Raw genomic sequence first — 25,154 nt, 5'->3', positions numbered from 1 at the left:
TGTAAGTTGAGTTGATTAAAAAGCAGGGTGATGATTATTCTATTGTTGTAAGAGTGTTAATCAAGTTTGACACAATCAGATGGTAGACCAGTCATAGAGTTGACATTAATTCACTAGATTAATCTCAATGGTTTCAACCTTATTATCAGATAAATCGCAACACTGTTTATCATTGACCTTAGCTCCATCTTTGGTTAGAATTTTGATGAATTTTTTTGTAACTCAATTGAAATAATCGCAGAGAAAATCTATTCCAGGTTTACTCTGACAATCCAAAGTTTAAATGGCTTTTAGTTGGAAAATACCGTAAACAGGTTCATGTAAAAATTTATCATTACGAATCAGGAAAGATAACTTTTACAAAAAGCTCAACATCTCTTTTTGAATAGCATTATTAGTTTTGATAGAAGTTGATTTACAAAAATACAATGGAATTTTTTTAGTCAGATAAGGTGATACGATAAAAATTACAAGTTTATCAGTAAATGAAATAATGGGCCGATATTTTCTTGTTGTAAGTGCGATTGATATTTATATTATGATTCATGTACAGTATTTCATAAAAATTCACTTTTGTCCACTTAAAATCACTTCATATTTGCTCTGAATTGTCCCATTAAATATGAATAACTACTTGAATTTGACATCTTTTTTTGGGTGAATAAAAATTGTTTGCTCGCAGCAATTGATTATTTAGATGAAAAAGTATTCTACTCTTTGTCGATTTTTCATGTAAGATGAAACACCAAAAATAATGAGAGCAACACAGGCCAAACATAATATGGTGATTAAAAAGGCTCGCCAACCTAGAATAGATAATGAGAAAAGTTAGAACTCTAGATTAATCAAGATTTTTTAATTTTAGATTGGTTATTTCAAGAAACCATACTGACCTCCTCCAGAAGATGAATCTTCATTTGCAGCATTATCAGCATCTGTTTCGACGTTTGTGGCTGGTGCAGATTCAGGAGACTTAGGAATAGAAGGGAATGTAACTGGCTTGTTATCTGATTGAGCGCAAAGTTCTTGAGCAGTCAGAGGAGAAATGAGTTTAGCGAAGCTATTGAAATGATCCATTGTACAGTTTTGGTTACATCCATACATTGCCAATGGTTTCCAGTTTTCGGTTTTATCACCATCATTGAATACCAAGTTGAAATATGGCTTCTTCCCTGATTCTTGGTAAATTTCTAGTCCTATTACGGATCCTGGTTTAGTGAGAATTTCTTGAGTATTGTTGATTAAAAGACTGGTTAGCAAGGTGATGAGTTTAGGCTGTTGGCTGACATAAATATATACTTTTGGCTCTCCATTTTTCTCAATGTTTGCTATATTTTCCGAAATTTGAGCTAAAAGCGGTCCAGCTATGGTTCGTTGTACTTGGCGATTGGAGTACATCAGGTATGCTAAATCGGAAACAAATTTATCCATTTCTTGCCAGATAGTTTGATTTAACCATGGCGGACGTGATAACATGTTGTTCTCTTCTAGGATAATTGTTTTATACAAGTCAACGAATTGCATGATACTCATATCAGTCCATCCAGTCGCTTCGGAAATGAATGACAATAGACCCGTGTGAGCTTTGGTCAGTTGAATGTAAGCTTCCTTGGTCTCTGTAGTACTCAAAGTTGGTAACTCACAAGGAATCGAAAAGCCAAGTACCTTTGAAAAATTGAAAAAGGTTAGTACATGATGCTATCTGTTTGTTAGCAAATATAATTAATAGTTGGTATTTACATTGTCAGAAGATGCTGGGCGAGCATTAACTTTGACTGGTTGCCAATTTAATTTATCATTCCAGATCCATCTATCAACGGGAGGAAAAATTCCAGCAGCTAGGACTTCAGCTGATTCAAAACATGGAGTATCATCAAAGCTTTGAATGTAAACTTCATGAGGATTGTTTGGCAAAAATTTTGAATATTTAGATGCAATTGATTGACCAAGTTTATAAATCTTTTGCTTGCCAGTCTAACAAAAAGAAAATAAATATTCTATTATCTGTCTTAAATTCAAGGAATTCAACAATCTAGTTGGATAAAGTTTGAAGACAAAAATACTTACAATCGTTAATTGACCATATCCATCTGGCCAATATTCTGGTACAGTATACTCATCATTTGGATATGTTTCATTGGTCGGTATTGATGTGTATCCTTTCTGAGCAATCTATTATCAGAATCAAAAAATAAAACACTGTTTAAAACACCAAAATCATGAATAATCAGTATTCAACTAACCAGAATAAGACCTTTAAGGCTGGTAGAATCATTGGACGCGAAAAAATTTGCTTGGAAAGTGGATGAAACAAACAGTTGAAGGTAAACAAATGTCAACAACGGTAACACAAATGAAGTTTTCATTTTAAATTTTGTCACTTGTTCTTAATTAAAAAACATTAACCATCCAAAAAACTCAACAAAATGAGTGAAAACAACAAATGAATTACACAGGGCGTTATAACTCTGCCGTGTACCTAGAAAAATGGAATGCACTGACTGAGGCTCTGAAGAATTAAAACAAAAAGATTATCGGTTTGATAGTAGATCAGGCAATAATTAATCAGTGATGGAAATAAATATATCAAAACAAAGGGAGCAAAAATGAAATAAAATAAGATTACAGATGTTAATTGAAGACACTTAAAGCGATGTATACATAGACAAAAGTTTCTCCAATCACGTGACTCCAAAAACCTGTGTCCATGTTGAAATATTACTTCATAAAATAAGAAAAACCTGATTTATTTCTCATGGCTGTATTGAGTATCTAATCCAGTTTGGGTTGTCTAGGCTGATCACCTCAATCTCTCGGCAATTCTTTTCCAGTTCATATAAGTTCAGACTGCAAACCTATGAATATTTACCTCTTATAATCTATTGCATCTACACTCATCGGACCCATTATTTTTATTCAGCGTCTTATTCAATCTGAGAGTGAAATGAAAACAAACCTTAATCTAGTTGTGCTTATTGAAATTAAATAATTATCATTTCTATCAGTTGAAAGATTGTAAACACTACTCGTGCTCATAGTGTGAGCCTAGTACAGTTGTGTCTACATATGTTTTGAATCTCCCCCTTTTTCACATGTGTTTGGGTTCAAAAATGTCTATTTTTGACTCTTGGTTCATCATGATAATTCGTGTTTTGTTAATATTTTGTTGTTTTAATTCACTATCTATATGTTCAAAAGTCGATGGAAATGGTTATATTATCTACTGTCCTTGCATGGGTAAGTAAATATTGGTTACTTTTTCCAACTTTCGGTCAATTAACTGAAGGTTTCTTCAGACTGGTTAATACGGTGTTATAAATCTGTATCTTTTCTCTCTTTTTCTCTCATTCAATTAGGACGTTTTGGTAATCAAGCTGAACAATTCCTTGGTTCTCTATTGTTTGCCAAGTATCTAGATCGTACTTTGGTTTTACCACCGTTTATTGAATACCGCAATTATCAGGTAATTCGTCAAATGACAACCCGGATAACAAATATGATTTTCAACATTTTTTTTTCTTATCTAGGTTGAATTTTCACCATTCGATAAATTTTTCAAATTAGAACCGCTGAAACAATATCACAAAGTTGTTCTCATCGAAGACTTCATGACAAATATCGCTCCAAAAGTTTGGCTTGAAAGTAAGTTCAGTTATGATGCTATGAAATTATAAATATTTGTACATGTATCATGTCTTCTTAATCTGTTATTTTCTAATCAGATTTATGATTTCAATTCTGTTTATTTTCCTCTATGTTTAGATGAAAGATTCATCCTTTGCTATGGACCCAGAAAAGGAGATAATGACCAAATACCTGATTGCAATCCGTTTGATGGAAGCCCATTCAAACCATTTTGGCATCATTTTAATATAACTCGATTCCAATCATCAATTTTTCATCAGCCACTGATCACTCAGTTCAATGAAGCTGAGTTTTGGAAAGAGAGATACAAAGATTTAAAGACTCTTGCATTTGTTGGTAAGTGTAATGAAATTTCTAAATCAATTTTTCCTGTTTCAATATCTCATAAGTTTATTTTTTATACCTTTTATTTCATAGGAGCTCCATCTTCTTTTCCTACTAATCAAGAAGCTATTCCATTACAAAAATATTTACACTTCTCAGACTTTATTGCTGATTCAGCTGCCAGATACAGAGAAGCGCGAGGTTTTACCGGGAAACCTTACTTGGGTGTGCATCTGAGACATGGATCTGACTGGGTAATACTAAAAATCTACAAAGCTCATTAATCATATCAATCGACTAATAATTTCTTTTTTTCCTCTATTGCAGATTAAAGCTTGCAGTCTTTTGAAAGAAAATGAAATGAATCAATTATTTTCATCAGATCAATGTATTCAACGATATGGAGTTGATTTGAAAGAATTCAAATTACCTTATGAATTATGTTCACATTCCGTAGATACGATCATTGAAGATATCAATCGTGCTTTAACCGAAGTGAATAACCAAAAATTGGAAGTTGTTTATATTGCAACCGATTATGATGATCATTCTGTTTGGCAAAAAATTCACAAGAAACTTCCAGAGGTTACGCTGATAACTCCAACAGCTACTTACATCAAGAATAATATAACTCGGGGCTATAACCAGGCACACTATATCATCGATACATATTTATTATCCTATTCAAACTACTTTATTGGAAATTGTGTTTCATCGTTCAGTGCTTTTGCCTCTCGAATTCGACTACACTCATTCCATTTCGATAAAACCACACACTTTTTTGCTAGTGACTTATTGCATACGGAAAAGCTGCTTAAAGATGAATTGTGAAAACAAGATGGTAAATTTCATCAAATCATCAGCCATATTTCCATTTATGATCTCAGTCTGTGATATATTTGTTAAGTTTTACGAGAATCCATCAGCTTCGCTCTGCAATTTTTTTACTTGCTAGGGCAAAAACTTTGTTACTACTTGTACGGTCACTCTAGGTGCATAGCAAGTTTAAAATTTGGCATTTGAAATCCTAGCTGATAAGCCAATGAAAAGCTGCACTTCCTGCTTATTTGCATTTCACGTTGAGGCCAGTCTTGACCTTATTAACAAGTCAAACGCCGGATTAACAGTCATTGTCTTAGATGTTTTTGTTGTTAATCTGCGGATTAATGACTAGATAACAACTATCTTGAATCCTTCATTTACCCTTGAATCAAATTATAATTAGAGTTGTAAACAGTGACAAGAATTGTAACCAAAATTCAGAAATAATAAGTTGTCACGTCAAGATGTATTTCATTTTCATTGAGATACGGATAAATCAAATTAATATTTAGAAGAGGTGATAATTTTGATTTTGCAGGAATCGATAGTAATGAAAATCTTCATAAATTAATTTCTTCTGAGTAACCTGAATCATTCTCGTATGAACTTACTTTTGAATCTTATTTATGTAACATATCGATACATCTAATTTTTATACTCTATTTATAATATTCAGCCTCGTTTGTTTTGTTCAATATCTCACGAGCCAAACATACCTATTACTATGAAATATATGTTTTTGAGAATTGAAGGACCATTTAATACAAAGTTTCGAAGTCATTTAAGGCCATTCGTTCATTTGACCTGCAAACGACTTTTGAAGGGCATTTTCGAAGAGCACACCTTTTTACAGCTGTGTAACCTAGCATGTTTGACTCGTGAGATATTGAACAAAACGTGAGGTAAATGAGGCTGAATAGCTCTGTAAAAACGTATTAATGTTATTCAAACTACAAATTGCAATTTAAATGTTTCAATTAGTTCAATTGGTAAATTGAAAGCTATTATTTCATTAATTGCTGTACTATTCAATTATCAATCGCTAAAATGTACTGTATCAACAGGTAAAGTTGATTCAATCAGGTGACTAAGCAGGTTTAAGGTATTTTATTGATTTAGATGATTTTATTGTTTACAATTTTACTGATATTGTAGAGAGTCCTAAGTGCTCATATAGTGCTTATGAGTCCATCGATATATAAGGCCGACTATTTGCCAATCATAATTCAAAATCTCGTCAACAATTTAATTCAACATGAAAACTACGAAGACATGAGCTAAAAGTGTTGTAAGTCTCAAGTCCTCAACTCTTCTATTGGAATAATCTTTCATTATTTCCGTGAATATGGGTTAATTTTACTTACCTGCAACAACGATGACAATAATGATGATGTGAATTAGACTGATGGTCATGATAATCAATCTGGAAAGGGTAATATCTAACCTTGATCAAACATGTTGATCATTTTAGTTCCAGATGAGGTAGGTAAATGGTTATCATGAGTTGATAAAATTAAACCAAAAGTAAAGTCGCATCGTTGATGTTTTGTTTTTGTTTGTAGTGAAAAGGACAAAATCATTAACAATGATGACAAGTCGAATTGAAGTGAACTGTCGATGCTAATTCAGGTAAAATCATCAACATTGGGAAATCAAGGCAAGATCAATCAATGAAAGTTGCTGACAATGATCAAGACAATTTGACTACATTCAGAGAAGTCGATGTTGTTTTATTTTTCATGTGTAAAATGAAGGCAGAAATTTTATTTCAATTCATCTCATTTCATAATTATTTTCAACATTATACAAGTAATTTCATTAATATGGTAATGATAGTTAAATCATAATCTATTAACTGATATATTTATATTTATTTATATATTTAACAATATAATCATCTTTAAGACAAACTGAGCAGCCAAGCTAGGCACAGAAAAAGGCAATAGGACGATGATGACCCAAAAGAGACCATTAACGGGGAAAAAATTACATTAGTTGCAGTATTAGCATATTGATCCGCTTTAGATTAATTTAAATCGATGAAATTCAACAGCCTATTTTGGCCACAAAAAGGATGATTAAAAAGCGACAAGAACGTAAAATAAAATTTCCAGCAACAGTTTAACAGCTACCAACGATGAGAGAAAAACTTGAACAACTCAACTCAAATCGGAGATAAAATTTGAAAAGAAAATCAAACAGGACACAGTTGATAGACAAAATCTGGTAATTTTGCAACAAAAAAAAATATTAGGCACAACAAGAATGTCCCAAATTATCTGAATAATTGTCTGGTAAATTTGAACCATTCAGATTAGAAGACGAAGAAATGGATTGATTTGGAATAGCAATAATTGGTAGTGTTATTGTTGATGATGATGATGAACTTTCTACTTTAGCATAATTATTTGCAATATTTGAATTGGATTCTTCGATACACATGTCCTCACCAGGACAGCCAGGACAACAAAGACCATTTTTACGACATTGACCAGGATCACATTTGCAAATGTCGGCTTGAGTTGCAGCTCCAAAGATAATATTTTGTGGATCACAGCATCCATGAGTTGGTATAAAATTTGTATCTTTTGAAAATTTAATCTCCTTTGCATGGTCAAAAGAACTGTTTTCACCGTTATTGGGACAATCAGAGTTTCTATTATCGTTGGTGTTTTCGCTGTTTCTATTATGATCACTGTTATCACAATTGTTATTGGCATTGTTGTTGCTTACTTCACCATGATTTGTAGAAGTCCCATAAGGTGAAGAGATATTGATAATTGTAGACATTTCAACGGGTAAATATTGATTTGCCGGAGTTTCCGTAGTGATCGGTAGAAAAGTGTAAGCTATAGAAAAGAAACAATAATGAACAATTTATTTATATAGTTTAATAGCGAAATAATGAAAAAAATAATGTTTACCTGTGGCATTCTCAGTTGTTTGAGGTATCAATTGAATTGCGTTTACTGAATGAGAAGCAAACATTTCAACATTAACGGAGTTTAATACATCCATCGGAGCCGATCCATTAATTACACCGGAGGTACATTCTCTGACAACATTAGAAGCAGTCTCATTGAAACCTTCAACTGAACTATTCAAGGTATTAAAATTGGCAACTAATAGCCCATTATTATTATTGTTGTTATTGCTAATATTGTTATTATTGTTACATGTATTGCAGTTGTCACTGTTATTGTTATTGCATTTATTACTTTCGCTACTATTTCTATTATTATTAATAATACTATTGCTACTGTTGTTGCTATTAACATTATCTAAAAGCTCGCAGTTCATCCCATTGCTATTTATGGCTGCATGAGACTCAGAAGTTGGTCCCTGACAAATATTGATAGGTAAAGATGAAGTTGATGATGAGGCTGACGATGATAATGTACCAACATAAGAAATTATTGTAGACGTTCTACTACATTGGTGAGGTGAATGTGAAGACGAGACTGAGCTTGATGATGAACATGAAGAAGATTGAGGTGATGATAACGATGTTACCATAGATGTAGTAGCTTGATTGTCGTCAACAAAGTTAGAGACATTGTCTTCATCTTTCCGTTGTTTAACATTCTTGGAATTATTATTGCTGCTAATTTCATTTCCATTTGATTTTTTCAATTGATGACGGGTTAAGTGGCTTTTCAAGCTATATTGAGTAGTAAATGATTTACGGCAACCTTCCTGGTTACATGAATATGGTTTCTCTCCTGTATGAGTTCGAATATGGGTTTTAAGATGGTGACTAGCCGAAAATGATTTACCACAACCTTGTTGGTTACATTTGTAGGGTCTTTCTCCTGTATGAGTCCTCCAATGTTTCCTAAGGTCACTTAAAGTAGTAAAAAATTTGACACAACCATCGCTTGAACAATTGAACGTGTTACCAGTGTGAAGTCGCTTGTGTGCCTTAAGTCGGTAAAGTGTATTGAATGCCTTCTCACATCCATTAATTTGACATTCAAAAGGTTTTTCCTTGGTATGTACCCGAGTATGAATGCGTAAACTGTAAGATGTTAAAAAAGCCTTTCCACAACCTTCTTGATTACATACAAAGGTAAGCTCTCCAGTGTGTGTCTTATGATGTGTCTTCAGGTTACCAGCAGTAGAGTAAGTTCGTCGACAGTCATTGAATTCACATCGGAATACTCTGTATTCCCTCTTCTTGGTATTTTCATTACGAGTTTCTATAGTTAACATGGCATGAGATGGATTTCGTGGCATTGGACTATTCCCTGGATGAACATGCATAGTTATCTGGTCCTCTGTTATGCTATGGTGAATATAACTGTAGATAATAAAATAAAATAGGAAATAGAATAATTAGAAACAAATTAGCAATTAAAATTAGATCATCAAACAATTTCTTGCTTTCTCTGTCGTTTTTTTTCATCTTCCAACTAACCATTCGCTATTTCGTTAATTTTACTGTGTAAGGTCTCATTTCCATTACAATAGCAAATGCGTTAATTTTCATTTAAAAACCTTCATCTCTTTTTGCATCTACAAAAGCACATTTGTGCTTTTTTCTACGATTCACTTTGATTCGCTAATTTATTTAACTTATTAATTTGTCAATTCTATTTTGAATTTTCCGTTGGAAAGTAATGAGGAAGAAAAAATATTGATACAACCTCGCCTTTTACTCTTAGTGATCTAGTTTCTGTGGTTTCCCTCTCTCCTATTTTCAAAAAGATTAACATCATTCTCTTATTCTTTAAATATATTTAGGTACGTCTTTGTAGTTATATTTAGTCGAACCTTTCTTCTGAAAGCTACTTTGCATGATTTTTTATCTGATTACACTAAAAATCCAACAAGTATTTAAGACAACCATTTGTTCATTAGATTTTCACTATAAAACTTGTTGGTTTCCAGGAACTATTCCATGACCAATAAGAGTCTTAACTATGTCTATTTAACTATAAACAGATTCCAAGTTTTTAGAGCTAAGGGCAGTAGAATTTAAATTATTGAAGGTTTCTTATTGGGTTGGACCCAAATTTACATAAGGATTAATTAGGTGAATCTGTGCCAGTAGAGGGAGTAAAAATGATGAAAGAGTAAGAGAGAAAGTACACAAGTCTTCCAAAAAATTATCTAAAAATAAGTTCATTTGTTGAGAGAAGAGAAGCGAAAAGGCTAAATAAAGTTTGCCTTATTGGTAAATAATTTTTAAATGGAATGATGGCATCAGTAGGATTTTTATCAGAGGAATAGAGATGAAAATTAGATAACTCAAGTTGATTTTTCTCGCCCATTCAATGCTATTATATAACTCGCCCAGCTCTCAAAAAAGTGTATGATACAGTCAAAGAAAATGAGTTTGATAAAACAAAATTATATTTACGCACATTGACAAGTCAATACGGAATAAGAAAAATTGTAAACAATCGTCGATTACCGGCCAAATTTTGAATTGATAAAAATATTCAAAATTCTTTCTTATTACCGAATGTATAGACTTGTCAAAGATAATTTTGTTTGAATCAAACTCATTTTCTTTGACTGTATTATAAAATAGAAACATTATCAATAGCTTTGCATAGACAATAAATTGTTTTTTTGCTCTCTTTATAATACTAACCCTGAGTTTTCTTGGTCAACTAGAAAATCAGTTGATTGTTGTCCAGGTAATAGATTGTTTGGTAAGTTGTCAACATTGAGATTTGTGGATGAGGAGTGCCCCGTATTAGAGATAAATTGATTTGTTAAGCATTCCAAATTAGAAGTAATAGAAGAGTTGTGCCCACCACTTGTTAATGTTGATGGCAGTGGAGCTGAAGATGTTAACAAGTGTATGCTGCTGTCATAATTAATCTGATTACCATCAATATTTTGACCCTCAACAGAACCAACAGTCATTCCATTAGCGTCTATATTGGTGATTGTTGTCGGGGCAGCTTGTAACATGTCAAACTGATGACCATCAAAGCTATCGTCAAAGTAATCATGGAAAGTTATTGTCATTGGAGGTGTATTGAGCCCTTCACGAAAAGTATCCATTTTAATTTGTAGGGCTTTTGGCTTTTGGTTTTATCTGGTAGCGAGGAGATAACGAAAACGAAGAATGTTGATGATGCCTCTGCTATTATTGATTTTGAATGTGTGAGGTTTTGTTGAGATGGATAAAAGTTGATTTAGTGATAATCCCCTTTAGATAGTAAATTCAAACAATTGATATTTCCAGTAAGTAACCTGTTAATCCACTGACTCATTAGGTAGATTTATAGTCAACGTGAGAGAAGTAGTTTTAACCAGAGTAGCATTTTGACAAACTATATAAAAAAACAAAAACAAAGAAACAACAAAAAATCACAACACGAAAAATAAATCCTGTTTTTTTCTCAGCAATAAGAGGCTCACGAAAGATAATAAGCAAGAAAGACGATTCTCGAGATAAGTTGATGAAGTTGTTTCAAATACAGTAGTCTCTCTCTTAAGTGTGCTCTCTGTTAAGTTCTTTTTTACCGCCATCTGGAGTAAAGATTGATTTAAACATACCTTCAACATAGGCTACTCTCGTTAAGTATTAAATAAACTCAAATTTCGCTCTTCAATTTGCTCAGTATTTGATCAAACTGACACCTAGCAGCGTTTGGCTCGTTACAGCAACTTAAGAGAGAGACCACTGTACGGGGTGGCGAGAAAGTTTATGTGCTTAAGCAACGCCCATTTAATCTTTAACCGCTCTTTCTATGCGCATATTTATTCCCCTTTTAGTTGCCCCATTCAGCATAAACTTTCTCGCCACCTTGTACTCACACAGATATTTAATATCAAGTACAGTGCTTCCATCTCTCCCCAGTGATTAAATTGCAATTGCATGCAAAATGCATATCTGTGTAAATAACCATGATTAAAATTCATTGCGTTTCATTTCTTTTTCTAATAAAACTAGGGACACAATTAAGGATTAAGAAATAAAATATATCAAATAAAATTGCTAAGCTCATTGAAATACTGACGAAAGTATTGAGGCGATTAACTTAACATATAAAGATAAACGTATTTAAAACCTAGAAAAGCGCTTAGTTACTCACCTAATCCGTTTACTCCAAGGCCAGAAGGGCAAATTATGGGCTGCGTTCGTCCAACCTCCTATTCCAAATTTGACAATTGACCATTCCATTCACTTTAATTCAGTTGTTACTCTAGTCAACAACACTCTAGTCAAGTGAATAACAACATCTTTCATTTTGTTTCCTTCAACTCTATCCAGCATATTTCAACTTTATATCTATATTTTCGCGCCTGAATTTGGTAGTTTTCCTGCCATCACAGCTAGATGGTGCTGTAAACTCTTCTGTAGCGACCCAGTAAATTGTTTGGATGTGCGGATTGGTGTTGTTGATTATTAATTTAATTGGGACATAATGAGTAATAATAAGTCTCGTTGGTATTTCACCAAGGAAGCCCTAATCAACACTCCATCGCGAAAATGTGGTATGGACTATGATAAAGAACTTTCCAATCGGCAGCAAGCAGCCAATTTAATCCAAGACATGGGTAGACTTTTGAATGTGTAAGTGAAATGGCTCTATTTGGAATTTATTTTGTGCTATTAATTGTGCTATTTAATTTGAACTGATGATGGATGATTGTGTAATTAAGTACTACAGTGTCAAGTGAACCCGATGATATTAAATAATTATTTTGTTTCTCTTCATAATGTAGGAATCAATTGTGTATAAATACTGCTATTGTTTACATGCATAGATTCTACGTCTTTCATTCTTTTCAAAGATTTCATAGAAATGTAAGTACCCATTGATATTTATTTCACCGCTTCATGCTTAATATATAGTAAATAGTCATCTGCCAAATGATAGACCGATCATTTGAACGTCAAAAACTCGTGGCAGATGAAGCTATTCGCTAGGCTTGGAGTAGCAGCTTACTTACTGGCTTTAACTAACCAACATTTATTTTTTTTCATTATAGCCAATAGCAGCTTGTGCGTTGTTTCTCGCAGCCAAAGTGGAAGAACAGCCTCGCAAATTAGAATATGTGATCAAAGTCGCACATAAGTGTCTAAATAATAATCAACCACCATTAGATCCAAAAAGTGAAGTAAGTTAACATTGCCTTCCCATCGTGCAAAGTGTATTCATTTTGTATTCATTTTTCTTCTTTAGGCTTATCAGGAACAAGCTCAGGAGCTAATAGTGAACGAAAACATCATGTTACAGACACTTGGGTTCGACATAGCCATAGAGCATCCACATACCTTCGTAGTAAAATGTTGCCAGCTCGTAAGAGGTAATTTAAAATTGAAAAAATGTATTTAGAATGTTTCTAATATTATGATGGATTTGCAGCAAGTAAAGATCTCGCGCAAACATCATACTTTATGGCTACCAACAGTTTGCATTTGACAACGATGTGCCTACAATATCGTCCCACTGTGGTGGCTTGTGTTTGCATACATCTAGCATGTAAATGGTCTAATTGGGAGGTGAGTTTTCATCTTCTAGTTTCATGACTTTATCTTGAATATTAATTTCTAAATTTTAACTGACAATATTTTATTCTGTTTCTTTATAGATACCAAAGTCTACCCAAGGAAAAGATTGGTTTTTTTATGTAGATAAAGAAGTTACGGCTGAAATGTTAGAAGATATAACTTCAGAATTTTTAGCAACTTGGGATAAGTGTCCTTCCAGATTAAAAAGAAAAATCCTCGGTGGAAATGCTAGTCAAGGAACCTTGACTAATGAAGCAATCACTCATCTGACCCCAAAGGTATTTATATTATTTCGATAAATTCATTTATTACAGCAAGTCTTGATAGAATATGATGCAATATTCAGCTTGAAGTCATTCAACTCATCTTGTGTGCATGTAATTTCAGCAATGAACTTGTTTTAACTTTATTTTTTCTTTCATTGTTTTCAGGAGGACAGAAAAGTATCGCCTGTCAAAAACGAAACTAAATCTAAGCCAGTAGCAACATCTTCTGGCTATAACCAACCATCAACTTCGAAAACAGGCGCACAATCTGCTTCGACACCGATTTCAGTACCTAGTTCTAACAAGAAAAGGTCGCCGTCACCTACGAAAAAACCCAAAGAGGAACAAACTAGAACGCATTCCATGTCTCATCCATCTTCAGCATCTGGTCAATCATCAAATGTTCACAATTCATTGGGTATGGATGCTCTTAACACAACCTTAGATAATAGACAACGTTCTCAATTGAAGGTATGTACCAAAAAATTTATATAATTGGTTCAGTAGTAATAACGATCTCTCTATTTCATTTTTTTTGTTCACAGGACGACAAAAAATCTACAATCTCAAAGGTTGAAACTAAATCAAAACCCCCTCCACCTCCACCATCGCAACCGCCATCATCATCACATCATAGTCAGCTATCTGCGTCAAGACAAAGCAGTGAGATGACTTCAATTCAACATCCGCCCTTAGGTTCTAATGATTACGATAGAAGATCGCCTCCATCGGCTGCTAGAAGTAACGAAAAAGAAATGCCTCCTCTTCTGCATAGACCTCAAACGAATTCCCGGAGCTCAGCTGGGCAAAATGTAGATCATAACTCGGTGAACTACAATACTCATTCTTCAGGAAATTCTAGTTTTGCCAATGAAACTAGACATAGATCTGCATTCAAGGTATTTATCATCAAAGTCCACCAAAAGCAAACTTGAGTCATGAGTTGATTGTAATTTTGTTTGTTTCTTATTTTATTTAACAGGAGGAGAAAAAAGTGTCACCTGTTAAAAATGACGCTAAATCTAAACCAGTATCATCATCTGGTTATAATCAATCCACTTCTAGAACGGCCGGACAATCAACTTTCGTACCTGTTTCAATATCTAGTTCTAATAAGAAAAGATCACCTTCACCACCAATCAAAAAAATTAAAGAAGAACCAGTAAGGACGCATTCCATGTCTCATTCATCTCATGCATCTGGTCAACTATCTAATGTACACAATTCATTGAGTATGGATGCTCTTAATATGGTCTCAGATAATAGACAACGTCCGCAGTCAAAAGTATGTATCAATTTTGCTACAATCCTTAACCTTAATTACAAACCTTAGCATCTATGATTCTAATATTATAAATTTCTATTTTTTCACAGGATGATAAAAAACATTCACTCTTAAAGACTGAAATGAAATCAAAACCACCTCCACCACTGCAACCACAGCCACAACCACAACAACAGCCACTACCACCACTACCGCCACAACCGCAACCACAACCACAACCTCAGCCTCAATTGCTACCGCAACCGCAGCTACAGTCGCAGCTACAGCCACAACTGCATATGCAATCGCAGCAGCAATCACAGCCACATCCACAAATCCAACCGCCATCATTATCACATTCTGGTCAGTTACCGGTGTTAAGGCAAAGCAGTGAAATTACTCCAATTCAACATCCGCCCTTAGGTTCTAATGATTACGATAAAAGATCCCCTTCTCCAGCTGCTAGAAGTAACGAAAAAGAAATGCCTCCTCTTCTGCATAGACCTCAAACGAATTCCCGGAGCTCAGCTGGGCAAAATGTAGATCATAACTCGGTGAACTACAATACTCATTCTTCAGGAAATTCTAGTTCCACTAATGAATCTAGACCTAAGTCAGCATTTAAAGTAGAAAATCAACATCAACATCAGCATCAAAATAAACACCATCATAGACACCATGAACATAAGAAACATCATAAAGATAAACATAAGAGAAAACATAAACACAAGGATCGGGATCGAGAAAAACATCGAAGTGATCATGACCATGAAGAAGCCAACCATAAGGATAAGGATTTCAAATTAACTCTACCTGTGCCTCAAGAAGAAGAAAAACCATCACCTATAAAATTAAAAATATCTAAAAAACAAATTAGTTATAGTGGAAGTGAAAGTGAATTAAATAATGAACCATCTTCAATACCTCCTAGTTTAAGAGTTGTAATATCCAAAGAAAGGCTTAGTGGTAACTCAAGTATAGGCAATCACTCGCTATCAAGAAGCGAAACTGTAAATTTACCTTCTACATCTTCCAGCCGTAAACGAAAGAATAGTCCGAGAGATGAACTATCATTTCAAGAACGAGATTTGAAAATTAAGAAAGAGAAACTTAACGATTGAGAAAATCTTTTTTTCAATTAATGTATTATGCTAATTATATAAACAATAGTAATTAATTAATGATAAGATTAATAAATAATAATATTGATCATCCATGAAAAATTGTTCATTTTTACTCTTTTTGTATCATTCAACGAATATAAATATCTTCGATTAAATTTTCAATGTTAAAAAAACTGTGTAAAACAAACGATTGGATATTGATTATTAACAAGTACAAACGGATTTTAAACGGTTTTAATTTAAAGATGACAATATTTGTGATGATAATTCCAATTCAACTGGTCAGTAAAAAATGGGCCCAACACGATTCCCTGAGCCAAAAAAATTGACACCACTTATTGATGAGCCCTACTAATGCCAAAATTTGCGGAGTAGCTTGAAATTGCTTTATTGCTAGATTGGATTTTAATAACTATAACCTAACTTTCCTTCAATGGCTTCAAACATCATAATTTGGTTTGGCGATCAAAAAATCAACCAGGAATTCAAATTAGGAAGAAATGCTGTTCTACTATCCCATGACAAGATCTTCAGGCAAAAGTCAAGCGAGAAGCCAATTTTAAGTTACAGACTATATACCATGACCATTTTCAGACTATGTAATATAATAAATGGTGATATGAAAAATTGACTGGAAAATTTTTGCTCTGATTATAGAATTAAAATAAAAATAATTAAATGAATTGTAAAGAAACATCGTTCTCGATGAACTTTATTTCTCTATTTTGATGTAACAAATCTATTTTGGTTGTATTAAAGGACACCATCACGTCATACATTCCTTGTTTTTGTTATCTCGTTAATTTAATTTGATCCTCGTAATGCTTATTTTTATCTGGTTCTATGAATTGAAAAATTAAAATCAGAGTCAAATTAACAATCTGGTTGAAAAAATTTTTAAAAATTGAATTCTGAGTGCCGCCATCTCGTAGAACTAATTATCTTTAGGTATTGTCTTTTTAAGCATAAAAAAATCATCTTGTTTATTTTTGATTCTGCTTTCTTCTTTAATGCTCTCACCCTCTTTTGGGTTAAATTTTAATCCACTTTGATTTTCCTTAAATTACTAATGAGCTAATATCTTATTTGTTATTTATCCTAGTATCTATTGAAGTATTCATTGTTGATTTATCCTTTAGATTAATTTAACTTGGCCTCGAGAAAGGTAAAGATTGCTTTTTTTGGTGATAAAGCAATAAAAAAAAATTGATTTGACTGTTTTCTTTAATTGACTGTTACTTTGGTGGAGTGTGTGTGTGCTTTTCTTAATTCCAGAATACTTCCAAGATGACTATTCTTTCTAGTAAAAAGGAAAGGCGAGGTGATTGTAAGACTGGAAATAATGGTGAGCCAAATCTGGAAAAGGATCATTTGCCTGGTAATATGGGCCATCCTCACATAGCTCCTGGTTTACATCATCATGCTTCACCACCAAGATGGTCCCGTTCAAATGATAGGTTTCCTGGTTCTCCCGGATCCTCAGGAAGTCAAGTGGAATCTGGATCAGATGGTACTCTAAGATCCACAACAGATGGTGGTGTGCATTTATCTCCTCATGATGCTGCTAGTTCCCATACATCTCATTCATCTCCTATGATAGGAGTTGCCCACTCACCTCATCCAGCTCATGGTTCTAAAAGAAGGGGACGAGACATGACTAGATATGGTTGTGGTGTTGGTTATTCCTGCTGCCGTAATAATAAATCTGTCTGTTGCTCGTCCACAGCCCCCCTCAAAAGTCCGAAGACTAGTATCAAAAATGGGGTTAAAAGAGACTGCTCGGGTGATTCTTCGGAAAATCTTAATGGAAGCAGAGGTAATTCTTCAAGTTCTGTTGGTTCTTCAGTTGATTTGTCTGGTTCCGTAGTTGACCCTGGACCTGTTCCTCAATCATCCGAACCTATTGATGTTGAGTCTGATCCATCTGTTCAAGGCTACAACTCTGGTGATGAATATGACAAAGCAGCCAATTGGACAGCAGAACAGCTAGAAGAGATGGAACGACGATTCGAGAAAAAGATGAGGAAAAAAGGTTTTATCATTAAGAAGATGGGGGAAGATGGTGCCTGTTTGTTCCGAGCAGTCGCTGATCAAGTTTATGGTGATCAAGATATGCACACCGCTGTAAGAAAATTATGTATGGACTACATGGCCAAAAATGCAGACTACTTTTCTCAATATGTCACTGAAGACTTCAAGGCTTACATTCAACGTAAAAGTTTAGACCATGCCCATGGTAATCACGTCGAGATTCAGGCCTTGTCTGAGATGTACAACAGACCTATTGAAGTGTATCATTACAATACCACTCCAATCAACATATTTCAAGGTTGTCATCAAACAGAAAATGAACCGATTCGACTGAGCTACCATCAAAATATTCACTATAACTCGGTTGTCAACCCGTTCAAACCGACCGTCGGTGTTGGTCTTGGGCTTCCTGCTTATAAACCTGGAATCGCAGAGAAAAATTTGGTGGACAAAGCTTTAAGAATATCAGAAGAACATGAATTGGAAAAGGCAATGTTAGAAGATAAGCTGAGAGCTACTGATTGGGAGGCAACAAACGAGGCAATCGAGGAACAAGTTGCCCGTGAATCATATGTTGAATGGCTGCGGGAAAACGAGAAAAGAGCAATGAAGAAAAAATCAAAATTAACAGCAACAGCAACTGCGACTAGTAATCAACAACAGATCTCATCAAGTCCTTCTCGGTCAAGTCCTAAAGCTAGCTCGAGTGGACTAAATAATAACGATTCTCGTGCACCAAAAGACTTTGGTCTTGTTGAAACTGCATCTTTTGTAAATCAATTCACCCCTCAGTTATTTGGTTAGTATTTGATACTTATATTCTCGAAAAATGTTACTATATAATTCATTTTTTGTCTTATGTGAACACAGGAATATCTGATTGGGACACAACAGAGGAACAGGATATCATTGCCCGAGTATTGGCTCAATCACAGCAAGAATATCTTGACTCACTAAAAAGAAATGTAAATAATAACAATAACATCACCAACTCGTCAACTTCAAGTACAAGTGTTACTGCAAGTAGCAGTGGTACTACCAGTGGTCCCAAAATTGTGGCAAATACTAGTAAAAATGATAATAGTTCCTCATCTTTGGATCAACCATCTTCAAGCATTAATTAAAAGTTCTCATTTCCAAATCTATTTCATTCATTTTGCCGTAAAAAACTCGACGAGAAGACCTTTTTTTATAATTAATACATTATTATAACCATTAGAGCAAGGAAGGTGATCATTTTTTTGCCATTAAAAAAAACTACAAAGAATGGCAAGGGAATCTAAAAAATAATTCAATTCAAATGAAAAAAGGATCAGAATCAGAATAATGAGGAGGCTAAAAATGGTACATGGAGTTATTTTATGCTTCATCTTTTTGATTATAAATATATTATATAAATATTATGAAAAAATATCTCTTTCTGTGTAAATAAAGAAAAATACTATTGAGATTGGAATTGAAAATGTAGTTATTATTTATTTCTTAATCGGGCATAAATCGGTGATATTTCTTATCACAATTTAAAATTGCTAAAGAAATATTTGATCATGTAAAAGTATCAAATAGCGCAAAAGGAGTGCTTTAGAAAACTTTAATGTGAATATTGAATTACAGAGACTGTTACAATCACTGTAGAGTTCAGAGTTTTAGGTTTGTGGGCGATTAAAATAAAGTTTATTTGTACAATTAAAATCTCTGATTGACAATTTTAGACAGCAAATTTTGCACCTCAAAATTCAAACTTCTTTCCATTTGAACAGTTATGACTGTATTAACAGATTTATTGATAAAATCCATTTCTCTGATCCTACCAGAATATTCACTTATTTTGCGAGATAAATTTTATCTTCTGTACAATATTTCACTTCGGTTTTAGTTTAATGTAGATATTTTGATAATTATCACTGATATCATTCTAGGACTGAACAATCCATGTATTTTTTGTAGACAAGCAAACTTTTGGAAAAATATAATTATCGAAATTTTTGATAATAATTACAATTTCGTGAAGACCAGTTAAACTAAAGATTACAAGAGAAACCCATTTGTAGAATGTTTCGCCTTAGATTTTTCTTGTAATAAATTTGAGAATGGACTTTCTTCTATTCAGTTACATGTTGAATCAAATTTCAAATAACTAATGAGACTCCTAAACGAGTCTGTACTTTTGTTCTGTTTTTGAATATCTTAATTTTTCAATCTTTCTGTAAAGTATTAAGAATAGACAGTATACAATATGTATAACCATAATCATCGTTTATTAATCCATATTCATCACCTTCAATAACCTTAATTCTTGTTAGTGGTTACACCTTGAGCTGTAATTTTAACCAAAAAGTTTAGCTGATTAGTTCATGTGGTAATAAAAACTAAAATCTGATATAATATAATAATAAAAGCGAAAAGGATTATTGTCAAATTGATTATTGCGTTGACTTTCGAGTTTAGAGTTGAAGCTTTGTGGGTTTGTCGGGCATAAAATCAAAGAGCAACTTTTTCTCAAGAATAGCGAAGTATAACCATAACCATTAGTGTACCAATATGAATGAGAAGATTGTGTAAAGTTTACTAACTTTAGAGAAAGAGTTAGAGAAGAAAGGAAAGACAAAAGGAATAACCAAGTTATTGCCAAGAACTTTGACTTTTGAGTTAAGAATTGAAACATTTTGGGTTTTTAGGGGCATAAAAAGTCCATTAGTGGTTTTGAAAAGTTTCTCCGAGCAACAGTTTTCGAGAAAATCGAATTCAAAGTTGAAACTTCGATCGCCTTTTCTCCAGCTATGGACACAGATTTTTTCATGAAACTCGGTTCACTTGTGTAAATTTTGATCATCAACTAGAAAATACACTTGGTTTGAGAAATAAAATTTTCTATAAAAAGTAAAATAGATAAGTTCGATTTTGGGTTAAACGTGTCGCATTCTGAGACCACAAATTTTAGATACCTGAAACTGATTTTTTGTCGATAAAATTTGTTGGTACATATCAACAAGCATACACTTTTTTCAAATTATCAATAGATCGCTTGATTTTGGCCATTTACCCAAAAACTTTGATCGTAAATATTTCGAGAATGGTTTTATTTAAAATTTCCATTCTTTGCCCAAACATTAGATTGCATTATGGGCTATGAGATTTTGCAATTTCAGATCATTCGAGAGGGTACAAGAAAAGCTGTAGCTTGTTCTACCTATGTTACCAGATTTTGCACTTGGTTAACAAAAAAAACTGGTTACATATGATGCGTTAGAAAACTATTCATTATTAAATGGATTAACTTAGATTCCGTTGGTATTCAGTCACATCATGTTAAAGCCCATAATAAAATCTAATGTCTGATCAGAGAATCACCACTGTAGGTGCTACCATTCTCGAAATATTTACGATCAAATTTTTTGGGTTAATGGCCAAAATCAAGCGATCTATTGATAATTTGAAAAAAGTGTATGCTTGTTGATATGTACCAACAAATTTTATCGACAAAAAATCAGTTTCAGGTATCTAAAATTTGTGGTCTCAGAATGCGACACGTTTAACCCAAAATCGAACTTATCTATTTTACTTTTTATAGAAAATTTTATTTCTCAAACCAAGTGTATTTTCTAGTTGATGATCAAAATTTACACAAGTGAACCGAGTTTCATGAAAAAATCTGTGTCCATAGCTGGAGAAAAGGCGATCGAAGTTTCAACTTTGAATTCGATTTTCTCGAAAACTGTTGCTCGGAGAAACTTTTCAAAACCACTAATGGACTTTTTATGCCCCTTAAAACCCAAAATGTTTCAATTCTTAACTCGAAAGTCAAAGTTTTTGACAATAACTTGGTTATTACTTTTGTCTTTCCTTTCTTCTCTAACTCTTTCTCTAAAGTTAGTAAACTTTACACAATCTTCTCATTCATATTGGTACACTAATGGTTATGGTTATACTTCGCTATTCTTGAGAAAAAGTTGCTCTTTGATTTTATGCCTCGACAAACCCACAAAGCTTCAACTCTAAACTCGAAAGTCAACGCAATAATCAATTTGACAATAATCCTTTTCGCTTTTATTATTATATTATATCATATTTTAGTTTTTCTTACCACATGAACTAATCAGCTAAACTTTTTGGTTAAAATTACAGCTCAAGGTGTAACCACTAACAAGAATTAAGGTTATTGAAGGTGATGAATATGGATTATGGATATGGATTAATAAACGGTGAATCTCGTTTACTCATCTCAATATCGTTTTATCATTCTCTGTATACATTTATCAATAGCATTTATATCTGATGATCAGAGCCGATCTTAGATTCTATGTTGATTAAAAAGTCGAATTTACAATGAATCTGGATTAAGATAATTCATCCTAATATTGCATTACATTACATTAATTAAAGCATTAATCGTAGTTAATCATTCGATTGAACAAGACTTGCACTTCGTTCTTTCTAATGAATTTAAGAGCAGCTCAATTGATCAATCAGTAAGCGTTAAGTCAATACAAATCAAGGCCAATTTTCATCTGATTTTCAGTTTTATCTTCTCCAGTCTCATAATAAATGTATATAATGAATTGAAATGTAATGTAGCATAACCATTAAGAAGATACAATTCAAATATTACTTAAACATTTAATGAAATTGATCCAATTTCTGTTCATACATTTACATTTTAAAGTCAAATTAGAGCAACTTGATTGTGATGTTTTGAGGAATTGCCAGAGCATATCGGCGTTTAAGATCATTGTTATTAAATAATGCACATTAGCTTTTAGACGAATCAATGTAATGCAAAATCGCGAAACAATTTTATAAACAGATTATTGAAAGTTCAATACATATTGTATTTAATGATCGTTCATTTAATGAATTGTTAAAATTTATTGTTAAAATATGATCTTGATAAAACAAAAAAGTGTCTTGTCAGTGTTTAACATCTCCATCAACTGTTTCAACTGACTGTGGATCTGTTTCTTCGTCGTCAAATTTAGCCCAAGATTGGGGTTCTGTAGTGGCAAAAAGTCCAAATAACAAAAGTGCTATTAACTGGAGAGCAGCGACGATTTGGAATGCTAGAATCCATTTACTCTGTGAACCAGCCTGAAATAATATAAAATATCATACAAAGTGTTAAAATTTCATTTTAAAAAGTTGTCTCAACAATTTACTAACATTATCTCCAAGAATGGCACCGACCAAAGCTGGAGCAATGAAACCAGAAGCACAAGCTAGTGCATTTGATATACCAAAAGCCGTTCCAACTAGAGCTGGAGCCATCTCAGGTATGATTGGTACATCACCACCAAGATTGAAACCATAGGAAAACATGGCCAAAATTAAGCAGGCAATGATTAAATGTGAATTATCATCTGAGTAACAAACTGTCACCAAACTAGAAATGATTCCAGCGAGAGCTACAAAAAGAAATAAATTAAGTTAATAATCGTAAAGTTAATACAATATTTGTAAAACTTTCATTTATTTATCAAAACTAACCAATAGATTCGAAGAGTTTTCTGGTAATTATTTTGCTTAGCCAGCCTTTGGTGATGATATAATTTGACAATGGACCACAGACGAGTTGAGACAAGGCAACAGCAATATAAAAAAGTGAATTAATGAGTCCATTATTCTGAATATCATAGCCAAGAACCGAGGCTAAATAAACGGGAACTTTAGTCTGGATTACCGAATAAGCTAATCCAATGAGCCCTTTGGTTATGATAATAGACCAAAGTGGTATTGAGGTAAGAAGTTTTATCCAAGGTGTTGCTTTCTAAGAAATCATGGGAAAATGTAATCACATTAATAATTAAATAACTCAATGTCACATGTATGGATTACTGGGGAATCATCCTCTCTTAATCATCTAGAGATACCGTTTCAACATAATCTAAATTTACTCAATGTTTCAAAGTGTCTCATAGATGCAATCAATTTGATTTCGCGAGACATTTGCACCAACATTTAAGCTATTTACCTTTTTTTGGGTTTTATCCGTGGAGTGCATATTTATTTTAAGTAAATTTTTTTCGTAATTGGAAACAAATCTATTGGATTGCGGGCTTGAGCTGACCATAACTGTCCATACAATCAAGAAAATGACATTAATGATTCCCATAATGAAAAAGCCAGCCGGCCAACCGCCCCATAAGCTCTTTGAACTAATCCAAGCTGCAAAGACGGTTACCATTGCATTGCCAAAGTCACATCCAGAAGCCATTAAACCCTGAGCCAAGCCAATCTCGCTCGGTAGGAACCATTTCTCAATCAGTACATACATAGTGGGCAATGTAACTCCATGGACTAAACCCATAAGCATACGAACTCCAGCAATATAAAAGACACCCATGCTAGCTGAATAAGGAGTAATGAAACTACAAATGGTTGATATTACTTGAGCACCAATCATTAAATGAACAGGATCAAATTTATCGGTTAAAGCACCAGCAACTATCTGGATCGGTGCATATGTATAGTAGTAAGAGCCTAAAACGATTCCTTGGTCATGTTGGTTCCAATCAAAACGCTTAAAGAAATTAAGAAAGGAAAGTTACCAAATTGTGCAGCATTTAATAGTTCATTTAATTGAGTTTCATCTTGAGCAATGTTCCACTCAGTCCTCAATCTATCAATTTTTAAATTTTGATTTAGCTAACTTACCGCTGATGTGGAGTGATTTGCACTAGATTTATCAACCATGGCGATTATGGCTACATTAATAACATTACGAACGGAAAATACGACAACTGTGGCAATAAAAATGATAGCCATTATAAAATATCTGTAAGCAATCATCGGTTTCTTTAAATTTTCATCTCTATTTGGAGACACTTCATCTTTGTATTGAACCATTGTGTTTTTGGAGGATTTATATTGATGGTGTTAACGAAACAAAAAATGCAGTTTGACAATTTATAAATTTAGAATGGGAAAATTTAATGATTTAATAACGGTGAAAGTTACTAATTTATCATGATTTTATATTTTTAATGCTGGAAAGGGATATAAAACTGTACAAAATGGATATTTACAGTATCAAAGGAAGACTAAGCATTAAATGAACTGAGAATCAATTGTCTTGGTTTAAATATCAATTTGCAACAGAAAAGTTTATCTAGATTTGAACAAATCAAAAGGATTAATATAATATGATTAATGCTGGGAGAGACGTTTTATTGATTACGAAGTCACTAACATTCATAAACTGATTT

General features: G+C 33.3%; 6 protein-coding genes and 1 long non-coding RNA gene across 10 annotated transcripts; 4 read left to right on the top strand and 3 right to left on the bottom strand.

The window, feature by feature from the left end:
• Window positions 1–309: 309 nt before the first annotated feature.
• LOC107363322 (lysosomal acid phosphatase) lies at window positions 310–2,482 on the bottom strand. The gene is made up of 5 exons (XM_015930543.3): window positions 2,244–2,482; window positions 2,068–2,172; window positions 1,741–1,974; window positions 894–1,665; window positions 310–806 (listed from the first exon to the last, which is right to left on the bottom strand). The coding sequence occupies exons 1-5, from the start codon at window positions 2,364–2,366 to the stop codon at window positions 694–696; spliced, it is 1,347 nt and encodes a 448-aa protein (XP_015786029.1). The 5' UTR covers window positions 2,367–2,482; the 3' UTR covers window positions 310–693.
• Window positions 2,483–2,736: 254 nt separating this feature from the next.
• Window positions 2,737–5,807, top strand: O-fut1 (O-fucosyltransferase 1). The gene is made up of 6 exons (XM_015930551.3): window positions 2,737–3,237; window positions 3,357–3,463; window positions 3,528–3,642; window positions 3,763–3,981; window positions 4,063–4,223; window positions 4,297–5,807. The coding sequence occupies exons 1-6, from the start codon at window positions 3,093–3,095 to the stop codon at window positions 4,798–4,800; spliced, it is 1,251 nt and encodes a 416-aa protein (XP_015786037.1). The 5' UTR covers window positions 2,737–3,092; the 3' UTR covers window positions 4,801–5,807.
• Window positions 5,808–6,132: 325 nt separating this feature from the next.
• On the top strand, window positions 6,133–6,563 carry LOC149094007 (uncharacterized). The gene is made up of 2 exons (XR_016199341.1): window positions 6,133–6,273; window positions 6,354–6,563. It is a non-coding gene; the product is annotated as an uncharacterized LOC149094007 (long non-coding RNA).
• On the bottom strand, window positions 6,520–12,039 carry MTF-1 (Metal response element-binding Transcription Factor-1). Of its 4 annotated transcripts, none has more exons than XM_089268449.1 (5): window positions 11,847–12,039; window positions 11,569–11,700; window positions 10,391–11,081; window positions 7,716–9,091; window positions 6,520–7,640 (listed from the first exon to the last, which is right to left on the bottom strand). In XM_089268449.1, the coding sequence occupies exons 3-5, from the start codon at window positions 10,807–10,809 to the stop codon at window positions 7,042–7,044; spliced, it is 2,394 nt and encodes a 797-aa protein (XP_089124575.1). In that variant the 5' UTR covers window positions 10,810–11,081; window positions 11,569–11,700; window positions 11,847–12,039; the 3' UTR covers window positions 6,520–7,041. The 4 variants fall into 4 exon arrangements, with proteins under 4 accessions (XP_089124575.1, XP_089124576.1, XP_015786019.1 ...); XM_089268450.1 differs by having other exon boundaries at window positions 11,569–11,644; window positions 11,847–12,032; XM_015930533.3 differs by lacking the exon at window positions 11,569–11,700 and having other exon boundaries at window positions 11,847–11,987.
• Window positions 12,040–12,121: 82 nt separating this feature from the next.
• On the top strand, window positions 12,122–16,023 carry CycT (Cyclin T). Its single transcript, XM_015930508.2, has 10 exons — window positions 12,122–12,328; window positions 12,481–12,562; window positions 12,748–12,876; window positions 12,942–13,065; window positions 13,125–13,261; window positions 13,351–13,548; window positions 13,702–14,007; window positions 14,082–14,435; window positions 14,519–14,821; window positions 14,911–16,023. Exons 1-10 carry the CDS (start codon window positions 12,180–12,182, stop codon window positions 15,919–15,921), a joined length of 2,793 nt encoding a protein of 930 aa, XP_015785994.1. The 5' UTR covers window positions 12,122–12,179; the 3' UTR covers window positions 15,922–16,023.
• Window positions 16,024–16,919: 896 nt separating this feature from the next.
• On the top strand, window positions 16,920–19,411 carry LOC107362090 (OTU domain-containing protein 5). Its single transcript, XM_015929105.3, has 3 exons — window positions 16,920–17,089; window positions 17,174–18,754; window positions 18,826–19,411. The coding sequence occupies exons 2-3, from the start codon at window positions 17,212–17,214 to the stop codon at window positions 19,077–19,079; spliced, it is 1,797 nt and encodes a 598-aa protein (XP_015784591.1). The 5' UTR covers window positions 16,920–17,089; window positions 17,174–17,211; the 3' UTR covers window positions 19,080–19,411.
• Window positions 19,412–22,797: 3,386 nt separating this feature from the next.
• On the bottom strand, window positions 22,798–24,993 carry LOC107362131 (sialin). Its single transcript, XM_015929145.3, has 5 exons — window positions 24,604–24,993; window positions 23,921–24,469; window positions 23,437–23,716; window positions 23,113–23,354; window positions 22,798–23,040 (listed from the first exon to the last, which is right to left on the bottom strand). The coding sequence occupies exons 1-5, from the start codon at window positions 24,793–24,795 to the stop codon at window positions 22,864–22,866; spliced, it is 1,440 nt and encodes a 479-aa protein (XP_015784631.1). The 5' UTR covers window positions 24,796–24,993; the 3' UTR covers window positions 22,798–22,863.
• Window positions 24,994–25,154: the final 161 nt, after the last annotated feature.

The sequence above is a fragment of the Tetranychus urticae genome, chromosome 2 (genome assembly GCF_039701765.1).
Source record: "Tetranychus urticae isolate SD_2017Ah chromosome 2, NJAU_TeUrti_SD_1.0, whole genome shotgun sequence".
In the NCBI taxonomy this organism is placed as follows: Eukaryota; Metazoa; Arthropoda; class Arachnida; order Trombidiformes; family Tetranychidae; genus Tetranychus; species Tetranychus urticae.
The sequence above is the reverse complement of the archived record's forward strand: the minus strand, read 5'-3'. Positions and strand labels throughout refer to the sequence as shown.